General features: G+C 35.0%; 1 protein-coding gene and 1 non-coding gene across 3 annotated transcripts in view; one reads left to right on the top strand and one right to left on the bottom strand.

The window, feature by feature from the left end:
* The window catches only part of COL24A1 (collagen type XXIV alpha 1 chain), a 331,682-nt gene that overhangs the window by 224,504 nt on the left and 95,140 nt on the right, over window positions 1–12,038 (top strand). For both annotated transcript variants that reach the window (XM_069478155.1, XM_069478156.1), the window contains exon 38: window positions 10,519–10,572. In XM_069478155.1, coding sequence (XP_069334256.1) covers window positions 10,519–10,572 — 54 coding nt within the window. The remainder of the gene's footprint in view (window positions 1–10,518; window positions 10,573–12,038) is intronic.
* On the bottom strand, window positions 7,674–7,776 carry LOC138391061 (U6 spliceosomal RNA). The gene has a single exon (XR_011234702.1). It is a non-coding gene; the product is annotated as a U6 spliceosomal RNA (small nuclear RNA).

Raw genomic sequence — 12,038 nt, 5'->3', positions numbered from 1 at the left:
CTCGTCGTTCACATTTACCAACGACTATAATCCCTTCAGCAGCAATTAAAATAATGCTGTAACACCTCTTCCCCCAAATAATAGATATTTATACCAGCATATTTAAAACTGACATTTGAATATAAAGATGAATCAGAAGTGTCACACATTTTTTGAGCACTGGCAAATTGAGTCTTTTTTCCCTTCAGCTTTACGATAATTGTAAAGTGCTCATTTCCCCTTTGGCCCGCCCTCTCAGTCCTGGGAAACTGTGGTGAGTGTTCCACCAGAGCAAACACAAAGTGTTAGGGAATCTTCCCCAAAACAATCTTAAACATCATTGATCCAGACAAAAAACAGTATAATTTCACTTATACACTCTCGTAGAACCCTCCCAATAACCTACAGATCTTATTCCCCATTTTGCTACTGGAAAAAAACTCAGACTCAGAGAAAGCTGAGAGACTTCTACAAGATAATATAGCAGATGGCAGAGCTGGTACTTTTATTTTCTGACTTACAAGTCTCTAAGCCTCATTTATCCATGAAGTAACCAGCTTTGGCCCTTCTAGGGTTCTTAGTAGTTTTCATCTTTTTTAGAGGATTCATCCTTCTTCCATTAGCATGGACCCATAGAGAAGCCAAGTACTAAATGTCAAGAAAGTATGATTATCTTCTTGAGAATTTTTGTCAAATTTACATTTTGGTATAAAAAATCTACTAACAATTTTCATACTTTAGCATGGATTTTTTAAATCAACTAGCCTAGTTCCCTGCCAGAATCCTAAGAGTTGATGGGGAGGGAGAAAACGAGGAAGACCCAAATACACATCGCAGGATAACACAGCAGGCAATCCCAGAGAGGGATGATGTAGCATGACAGCTGGTGATGGGCAGAGCCCAGATGGAAAAGGGGCTCAAAACAAAGCATGGAAAAATGATAAACACAGATTTCATCTGCTTCATAATTTTTCCCAGGAACAATCCTGCCTAGTACACATCTTTAGTGCCTTTTTTTAGCAACAACACATGTGTGTTTCTTTTTTATTCTCTTTGTTGTTCTCCTTGGAATTTTAAATGCCTTTCAGCTTATAAACTCAATAAAAAATACCATGGCATATTTTTTCAAAAGAATTTTATGATCCAAGGAACTGTTGCTTAATCAGACAGCCTGATGCTGGATTTATTTTTGCACTTTTAAAATTCTTTTTTAGGCAGTGTCACAAAGATGCTACCTTGAATTCTTACAAAATAAACAAGAAAGAGAGTAGAAGAAAGAAATAAAAATTTTTTTCAAGAAGAGAGAAGCTCCTCTTACTTCCTAGAAGATTGAAGAATGAGGCCTGGTTTGAAAACTAAGGCAAGGGAGGCATCAGTAACAAATTCCAAATCCAAGATATAAACTTCTTTGAACATATGAAAAAATTGTATATTTTATGCTTGATTCTATGCTAAAATGCTCAGTTACCTAAATGCATAAATCTCTATGAGAAAAGAGTTGGGAAACATCTGAAAAAAACATCTGCTTGACTTATGGTCTGTCATCTATTGCTAAAAAATCTACCACTGTGGTATCTAAGATCTAAACAGATGTGGAGCTATAAACTCCAAAGTTCAATGTACTAAAAAGAAATTGTCTTGTTTTATTCCTTTAGGACAAAATTCAGTTGGATTTATTGAAAATATGTTTGATCTGTTTAAGGTAGTATATTAAGGTTGAAGTGAATATCTTAAGAGAAGATGAAATAAAACACCCTTCTCAAAGAAGCTTTTTAAATATAAGATCTTAACAGTGAAGTCATAAAGATGAGAGGAATATCAATAGTTAAGAAAAAAAATAAAACATGAACGGCCTTTGTTTCTGAGGCAGTTTCCTTGGAAACCCTGAAAAACAATTAGTCGGGAATTTGGAGTGGCAATATGGTGTTAAGGAGTAAAGGATTATCTAAATCTTTGTCATCTGAATGGTTTCTATGACTCTGGTGTTAGGCTTGTTTGTTCTGGACTGTTTCATCATAAAGCAACACAGAAATAGAAAGCCCTACACTGACCACTGTGCACCCATTGTTCAAACCCCTGCTCTCCCATTAAACGGCTGTACATTGTTGGACAAGTCATTCTTTGGTTTCTCAGTTCATAATAAAGGGGTTTCATATTAATAATAAAGGGGTTGGAGCTATGCAGAATTTCCCAAGATGGTTGTGTCATGAGGAATGCTGAATTAGCAAGCTCTGTTCCTTCTATTCCTATGTCAGTCAGAAAAGATCACTTCTATGTAGGTTTTTTTTAGAAGAAAATATTCTGTAGCTTTAAAAAAGCATTAGTGGCCAGGTGCAGTGGCTCACGCCTGTAATCCTAGCACTCTGGGAGGCCGAGATGGAAGGATTGCTTGAGCTCAGGAGTTCAAGACGAGCCTTAGCACAAGCGAGACCATGTCTCTACTAAAAATATAGACATTTTTTTTCCACACTTGTAGTCCCAGCTACTCAGGAGGCTGAGGCAGGAGGATCGCTTGAGCCCAGGAGTTTGAGGTTGCTGTGAGCTATGATGACGCCACTGCACTCTAGCCCACCAACTAGTCTTGTTAGTCTAGCAAGACTCTGTCTCAAAATAGAATTAATTAATTAGTTAATTAATTTAATAAATATTAGCTTAGACTTTCTAAATTTTTATTCAGCCTCAAAGACTGTGATTCCATAAAATGTATGTGTCCATTCATTAATTTAACAAAGTTTTTGTGTAGCTTCTATGAGCCAAGAACTCTTTAAGCTTTGGGAATACAATGGGGAACAAGAATAGCAAAGTTTCTGATCTCAGACTTTATAATCTAGTGGAGAAGACTGACAGATTAAAGATCACTGCAGGTTGTGATAATGTGATGATGAAAATAAACTGGGTGATGAAAGAGAATAACCGATTAAGGGTAGGAAAGCCAACTTGTTAAGAGCAAAGATCATATTTCAGTTAGTAAAGGCTTCTCTGATTAGGGGATGATTAAGTTGAGACCTGAAGGATAAAGAGGAACCCGTCATGCAAAGACTGTGGGAAGATCCTTCAAGGTAGATGGCAGCAAAGGCCAAGATGTAGAAGTGAGAAAGAGCTAAGTATTTTTAGAAAACTAAAAGGAAGCTATTACAGCTGCACACGATGAATAATGAAAAGTTGTTTGAGATGAACTTGAAGAAATAGGTAAGAAGCAGATCATGAAGGACTTTTTAAGCCACAGTAAGAAGTTTTATTCAACGTGTGGTTAGAAGCCAGAGAAAGGTTTCAAACAGAAAAGGAACATAGTTCCTGATGGGAATCCCTCTGTAATTTCCCAACTTTGTTTAACAATAGCTAGTGTTATTGGCTATCTCAAGAGATGAAATAAATTACAGGAAAAGAATAAAATAAATTGAATTAGAAAAGCATGTGATGTGCTAAGACAGTTCAATGAGAGAAAGAACAGTCTTTTCAACAAATGGTGCTGAACAACTGGATAACCACATGCAAAAGAATAAAGTTGGACCTTATACTACACACAAAAATTAACTCAAAATGGGTCATAGACCTAAAAGTAAGAGCTAAAACTATGAAAGTCTTAAAAGAAAACATAGGAGTAAATCTTCATGCCCTCAGGGTAGGCAAAACCTTCTTAGATAACACCAAAAGCACAAATGACCAAAAAAAAAAGATAAATTGGACTTCATTAAAATTAAAAGGTTTTTGCTTCAAAGGACACCATCAGGAAAGTGAAAAGACAACCTGCAGAATGGGAGAAAATATTTGCAAATCATATTAGGGACTTGTATGATAAGGGACTTATATCTAGAATGTATTAACAAATTAATAATAAAAGGACAAATAACTTAATTGAAAAATGGCCAGTAAGCACATAAAAAGATGCTCAACATCATTAGCCATCAGGAAAATGCAAATCAAAACCACAACGAGTTACTTCACACCCACTAGAATGGTTATAACCAAAAAGACAGAAAATAGTGAGTGCTAATGAGGATTTAAAGAAATTGAAACCCTTATACATTGCTGATGAGATATAAAATGGTGCAGCCTCTTTGTAAACCAGTTTGGCAGTTCCTCAAAATATTAAACATGGACTTAACCATATGCCCCACAATTCCATTCCTAGGTATATACTCAAAAGAGTTAAAAACAGGTATTCAAACAAAAACTTATACATGAATGTTCACAGCATGTTATTCATAATAGCCAAAAAGTAGAAACAACCCAAATGATCATCACCTGATGAATTAATAAGCAAAATGTGGACCTTAAATTGTAGTAGTCACAGAAGTACCACCTGAGTTTACATTGATCCAGACACCTAAGCATAGGAGGAAGCCAGCCACATGACTAGCTGAGAAAAAGAGCTTTTTAGGAAGAAGGAAATATATAATGCAAAGGCCCTAAGACAGAAAGGGTCCTGCCCTATTTTTAAAAAACAAACCAAAACAAAACAGGAAAAAGGCCCCTGTAGCTAGAGTGTAGTATTAATAAATAACTGGAAAACATGATGCCAGACAAATAGTAGCCAGATAATGCAGGGTATTACAGACCATAATAATAGGTTTGGAGATTATTCTAATTGCAGCCATTTGAAAGATTTTAAACAGGGAGAGGTGTATGCTTAACATTGTTAGCAATCATTTGGGCTGTTGTGAAGAAACAGACTATGGGGTAAAACCACTTAGAAGGCTGTGTCAGTAGTCTAAATGTAAAATAATGGCGGATTGGAATGCAAGAGAGCAATAGAGATGGTGAATAGTGGTCAGATTGAAGACATTTTGGAGGTGTAGCTGATTGGATTTGCTGCTGGTTTAGATGTTGAGAAAGTGGGAAAAAAGAAAAAATCCTAGGTTTTAGCCTTAGCAACTGAGAGGATGGTCATACCATTAAATGTGTAACAGGGCTACAAATTTGTATTTAAAGATGTAAAATATGTAGTTTCTTTCTTTCTGGCTCATCTGGTTTTCCTCACAAGCCCTTACGTACTGATCAGTGAGATGTAGTGGGGGAATGTGGGAGGCAAGGAGAAAGTTTAAAATCCAATTCGGCTGAATGTTAATCTAATCTTATAATTTAATAGTCTCTTCAGGTAATGCTCAGACTATCAAGATGCTTAGTCTCTTAAATTTATCAGCCATTGACCTCCCTCTTTTACTCCTTTCCAATATTAAGTCTGTGTGTCTTGTGATGGCAAGGATGATGATGCCTTGGATTTTGATGCAGGTGTTGTTCATACTGATTGGAACATGGTAATGTCCATTGTAAATTTGCTCACTGCCCATCCTGCTGACCTCTGGTGGTGATGTCTGCAGCTGATAATTTTGTTTTTTTTTTTCTTTTGGGGGAAAGTGGGTGGGTCTCTTACTAAACTGGCCTCATGTCAGTTAGCACTAATTTCTACAGATCGGATCCCTCTAAGGTCTGCTGTGATATTCATTCAGTCCCAGCCCCCGAAATCTACTCTTTAGCCTTTATTACAGAGCTACATCTTCCTACAGTAGTGACTACCCCCAGCCCCTCACAAGCTCCCCAGCTGCTTCTGAGTCCCTATCAACTTCACACAGGAATCAAAGAGTAGCTCAGGAAAACTTAACCATATAGTCTTCTTCATTTTGCTGAGCAACCATATTGATACGGCCACAAACTAAGTGATAGCTAGAGAAGATAGCTTTTCAAAATCCGAATGACTACTAGGGAACAAGGGTCTCTGACAAAACTCAGAAAGAGGAAAATCTGAACACCTATGCCTCCCTCTCCCTCTTTGCCTTCACACATTCTCTTAGAGCCAAAAAAAAAAAAAAAAAAAGACAAATGTAGGCTTCTCTTTACTTCCCCTATGCCATATGCTCATTCTTCTGCCATCAGGTAAAATCCTTCCCATGAGAGATGTCTTCTCTAAGATATAGAACAGGCTCATGTGCTGGGAACTGCAGGCTCAACTTATAAAATGTTAAAAGTTGGAAACATAGAAAATAGAAAAATCTTCTCTAAAGTCATTCAGCCATTGGGCACACAGACCCCTCAGGCCGAATAGGGCAAAGTCCTTATATTCAAAAAGGCAAAAAAGAAAACATTTTAATAATTTTTAGAAGGTTGCCCCATTATAATGGAGAAGGGGAATACTAGATGGGAAGCAGTTTAGGGGTGGGAGGAGGGAATGCGAGAATAATTTAAGTTTAAGATGCCTATTGGACAATCAAAAAGAAGTGGGCACAATGGCATGAACCTGTAATTCCAGCTATTTGGGAGGTTGAGAGGGGAGGATCTCTTGAGCCCAGAAGGTCAAGGCCCGTCTGGGCAACACAGCAACATAGTGAGATCCCATCTCTAAAAACAAAAAACCAAACAAATAAATTCAAAAAAAGATATTAGGTAGGGTAATCAGAAGGTCAGTGGTGTAATCAGAACAGGTGATATACTTTAGGGATCATTAGAATACAGATTATATTTAAAGCCATGGGGACAGGAAGATACCACCCCAAAAAAGATAAAAGAGGACACTCCAATATTAAAAACTTGGGCAGAGAAGGAGCCTGCATATAAGGAGATGTTAGTGCAAAGCCAGGGAAGCATGCTGCCATGAAAACAGAGGCTAAAATGAGTTTCAAGACCAGGAAGAAATAAAAGAATTTCAAATAAAGTGAGCCAGATTACTGGCCACTGGACTTGGCTCTATGGAGATCAGTTGGCGAACTGGAAAAGAGCAGTTTGAGAGGTGTGGTGAGAACAAAAGCCCAAATGAAAAGAGAATGAGAAGTAAGGAAATAGTGACAATGAGCATAAACAAGTCTTTCAAAAAGTTTTGCTGTGATTGAGAACAGAAAATGGGACCATAAAAGTGCATAAGAAACAGGAAAGAAGGGAGGGTGAGAAGGAGAAAGACACATGAAGTTGAGGATTTTTTTTAATGAGTAATTTTAAGCCTGTTTGAATGCTTTGGAAATGATCCAGATCCAGGGAAAAATTGATAATGAGAGTAAGAGGGGGGATTCTTTCAGAAGGGAGAGCCTTGGATAAGTGAGAGGACACGGGCTTCAGAGCACAAGTGAGGAGCTGGCCTCCCCCAGGGAAGGACACTTCCTCCTCTGTAAGAGAGGGGAGGAAGAACAGGTCGGTACATGAGCAGGGATGTGGGCAGGTTAGGTGTTAGGAAGAGGAGCCGGCTCTTGTTTGATTTCTACTCTATCTCAATGAAGTACTAGGCAAGGTTATTAACTTGAAAATGAGGCGAGAATGGAGGTTTGAAGATAGAGTTAAATGTGTAAGTCATCTTTCAGAATAATACCACATGCCTCAATTATATACATTTATGAAACTAATGCTTGTTACCAGTATCAGAACTTTTATTTTTATTTTGATTATGCACTGAAGATACACAAGTTTTTATTAATATTTAAATACTTATATAAATACAGTGATGCCTAAACTGAATTATTCATTGGCAGGTAGCATCACCATGTGTCAGCTGATATGCGAATGCTTGAATTTAGTACAGTTGTGGAGTACTGATATAATGAAGGGGTTTGTGAATTCCCTCTGACACCAGTATTGCAACATAAGTTTAACATTTTAAAAATTATAAAACTGGGGAGGAGGGAAAAATAATAAATTAAAATCAGTTTGATAGATGAAACAAAAAGCATTTAGTAAAATTTAATATTCATACCATACATTAACTATTATACTTTTTTTCATTTAGCTTCACAAATCTTCATGTCATTCTTATGCAGGAGCCATGCTAATCTTCTCTGTATTGTTCCAATTTTAGTATATTTGCTTCCAAAGCAAGAACAAACTTAACTATCATACCTCAACTGATGCAATGTGATTTTAAAATGTATGTGAAAAACCAAAGGGCCAATATTAAGACAATTTTAAAGAACAAGTTATACAGAGGTGGGGGGTTGGTGGAGGAGGTGAAATGGGAAACTTAACCTACCTGATAACTCATTATTGAAGCTAGAGTAATTAAGTTAGTGGCATACTCATTCCTAGACACACGGACAGCCCAATGGAAATAGAAGATAACCTAGACTCAGATCTAAGTATATTTTGCAACTTGATATTTGATAAATTGATTATGCACAGCAGATCTATAGGAAATTATGAACTATTCAGTAAATGGTATTAGTACAATGGATTATCCAAATGGAAAAAAAACTCTACCTCATACATATGCATACACACACAAATAAATATTAAATAAATTCCAATTTGATTAAAGATTTAATTGTGAAAATTAAAGTTTTAAAGCCCTTAAGAAAACATTTAAGAGAATGTGTTATGACCTCGTAGGGGGAAGGGAAGCAGTAAGGATCTCTTAAACAAAACACTAAAAGAAATAGAAAGAAAATATTGATGAATTTGACTACATTAAAATTGCAAACTTGTGTTAATTAAAAGTTACAATAAACAAGGTGAGAAGATAAGCTACAAGCTAGAAGAGATTTGTGATATATAGAATGAACAAAATACAAACGTGTATAAAAACGTATATGTAACTCAGTAAGAAAATATGAATTGAAATCATAAATAACATATCATTTTGCATCCATTTTAAGTTTGATAGTTCCAGGCATTGTAGGAAATATAGAGTAACTAACTCTTAAACATTGCTGTGGGAATGTATTAAATAAATTGGCAAAACCACTTTGGAGAACAATTTGGCAATATCTAGTATACTTGTAGATGTATAAATCCTACATCCCAGCAATTCAACTTCAGAGTATATACCCTAAGAAAACTCTTGACATGAGCACATAGAGGTATGCACAGGGTGTTTATTGTGCATTTTTAGCACCTAAAAGTTAATCAATAGGAAAAATGGTTAAATAAGTGTGTTTTGATAATAACATAGAATCCTGCAGTAGCAAAAAAAAAAAAAGTGAATGAATTAAAGACACAATAATTTCAAAAACAAAATGTGTTTTAAAAAAGGTTTCAGAAGAATACATAAAGTATGATACTGCTTAGATATAAAAAGATGCAAAATAACCATATATTGCTTGGCGATACATACAAATGGAATAAAAGTATTAAGCAATGCATGGGAATAATAAAATTCAGAACGGTGGTTGTACCTGAGTGGGGAAAGAGGGTGATGTGTTTGGAAAGGTATATGTGTAGATGGGGCTTCAATTATATATACACGTATTGGCTCTATTTCTTAATGTGGGGGGTGGGTACATAGGTTTTTATTATACCTTTTAACATTTTTACATATACTTTTTGTACCTTTTAACATTTTTACGTATATTTAAATGTTGCAAATACACTTTTGAAAAACAGAAGTTAGTGAGAACTAGTGTTTATTGAGCTTTTCCTTATGTCTAGTCCTTTCTAAACTTTACATGCATTATCTTATTTAATCTTAGCCTTTGAAGAGTTTTGTTATCCCCCTTTTATTTAACAGGAAATGAGGCCTTTAAAAGTTAAACATTCCACCTATAGCCACGTAGCTAATAGGTGCCAGAGCCAGAATCTGAAACTGGAGCAGTCTGATTTTTAAAAGCTCACATTCTTAATCTCCATGAAGGTTAATCAGCCTCTTTTTAAAGGGCCTCATTGACTGCAAAGAAGTCCTCAGAATAGTGCAACTATCATTTCTACCTCTGGATGCAGCTATAGCTACAGCAATTGAGCATAACAGCCTTAGCCTCTAAATTCAGCAACTTTCTGAGGCTAGAAGAGCATTTGGTCAGGAGCATAAGGCATGAGTCATTTCCTTAGGTATCTGTTTATTCGTTCAACAAATATTTATCGAGAGCCTACATAGCACAGCGGTAAACCACAATTTATTTCTTGTCGACATCATTTTTCAGTTTGCCAAGCTTTGGGGACACAAATTTGAGATTTCCATTTTAATTTCCAACCAATGCAAGGAATCTTGGAATGTGGTGATTAATTATTAACCATTTTAGGACTTGCAACCTAACTGTGGATCTCACTTAAGCCTAGCTGTTATTGATCTGAAAATTCATATGGTGTCATACTTTTTATTAAAAAAGTGTATATTGTACACTTCTAATTTACTTTTAGCTAAACAAAATACAGATTGAAATGAAAATATTATTTTAAATAGTTTAATATGACTACCTCCTTTTTCTCCCTGTATTTCCTACTCTTTTTTTTTTCCACGGAGTTCACAGTAGCTCATAGAAGCGCTGCAGTGGATGCAGTTGGGTTTATTTTGTTTTATTTTTATAAGAGTCTGTGCCAGAGAAGGCATGAGTTTACTTTAATTAAATCTTTACTAATTAAAATGGTTGTCCTGAAACCATGTAATGTTCTTCCTAGAGTAACAAACAGTGTAATTTTATCTATCTTGGCCAGTTTGTGTGTGTGAACTTTATATTTAGTAACAGTTATACCCCTAAATCATTATAATCTTTTTTTAAGTAATTATAGAAACATATTTTTGAAAATGAACCCTCATTTTTACCTAGTGTTCAGTTGTTGATGTAAGTATTCAAACACTCCATCTCATCTTTTCTTTAACTATTTATTTCCTTTTTATATTGAATATTTCAGGGACCTGAAGGAATTTTGGGAATTCCAGGACAAAAAGGACGTCCAGGAAAAAAGGTAAGTTTAGGGGGTTTTTTGGAGTTTTCTTTAAACACCTTTTTATTCTGGTTCTTTTTTCTTCTGATGTGTCCAAAGCTCCATAGAATGCTGTGATGTTTTTATTTGCACTAGATATCAAGTAATAAAGGTTTATAAATTTGGCTTAAAAAAGAACATTTGTAAAAATTAATATTTAATTCCAGTTAGCAGTACTTATCACCTTGATTATTTGAAAGCAAATTTTCCAGTCTGTAGTTTGTAAAAAAAATCTTGGCTTTTACTTCACCTCCTGTTTGCCAAAAATTCTTTTAGTAAACCATGGGCAAGAAAAGAGATAGAAAGAAAATACTATATCATTTGTGCTATTCAATAACAACTTTAGTAAAATATTTGAGGGGAAAAGAATATGATTATAACTGTTTCTGGGTTTTTTATTAGTATATTTTTCTAAGTTGGAAAGGTTAATGATTTATTTCATTTTTCTCATATGTTAGGAACCATAAATCAAGAATATTTTTATTTGTTTACTTTGTATTTTACTAAAGAAACTTGATATATTTATAAAATTCTAATACATGAAATTCTAAAATTTCTAGATTCTAAAAATTCTTAATTCTAGTATAATGAAAAATTCATTTTTGTATATTTGTTCAAATATTGATGAAACATGGGAATGGTTTGCCCTTTGGACTATGAAAGTTCAGAACATATTTATTATAGTTAACTTTAAATCACACCATATTCTGGTTCCCAAAGTCCAATTTTAGCATTCTACAGATACACGCCTAGTCTACCTTTCCCAGAACTTGTAAACAGTAGAAGGGATGATTAACAACAAAGAGAAATGAATGAGATAATTTTTAGTTGCTATTCTTACCCATGAAAATAACCCCACTATTGAAGTTTCTTTCATCATACACAGTGTCATGTCTAAAATCAACATTAGTAAAAATACAGTGCAAGTCTTTACAACAACCTGCACCCCTGGGAAAGTAAAATAAGACCTGGAAACTGTTATGAATACCAAAAATTTCCTGACTGTGTTCCCAACTTATTTTTCTTTGTGTCTTCTTGATTATCGATAATAGAACAGGTTGATTCCCACTTTCAAAAAATGAATAACACAATGTTGTTTAAGAGCAGCTGTATTTTGGTGCTAAAGAAAGGTCAGTCAGTCTAAAGAAAACAGAAGGTAACCAGTTTTTAGAAAATATAAAACGACATAAAAATGTTACAGATTTTTGAAGGTATACTCTAAGCCAGTCAGTGATAATCTGAGTACACAAAACTGTACACTGGAGCCCTTTTTGCATTGGACAGATCATTGTGGCTTTGAAATTCTCTATAGAAAGATACTTGTCATAGGGCCCTTGTTTTCTCATGATAATAATACATACATGTCTACATGCATGTATAGCAAAATTCAAAATAAAAAAAATGGTTATTTGGAATTCAGTATGAATACCAGATATCCCTTGCTTATT

This window comes from Eulemur rufifrons, chromosome 8, assembly GCF_041146395.1.
Source record: "Eulemur rufifrons isolate Redbay chromosome 8, OSU_ERuf_1, whole genome shotgun sequence".
Classification (NCBI taxonomy): Eukaryota; Metazoa; Chordata; class Mammalia; order Primates; family Lemuridae; genus Eulemur; species Eulemur rufifrons.
The sequence above is the reverse complement of the archived record's forward strand: the minus strand, read 5'-3'. Positions and strand labels throughout refer to the sequence as shown.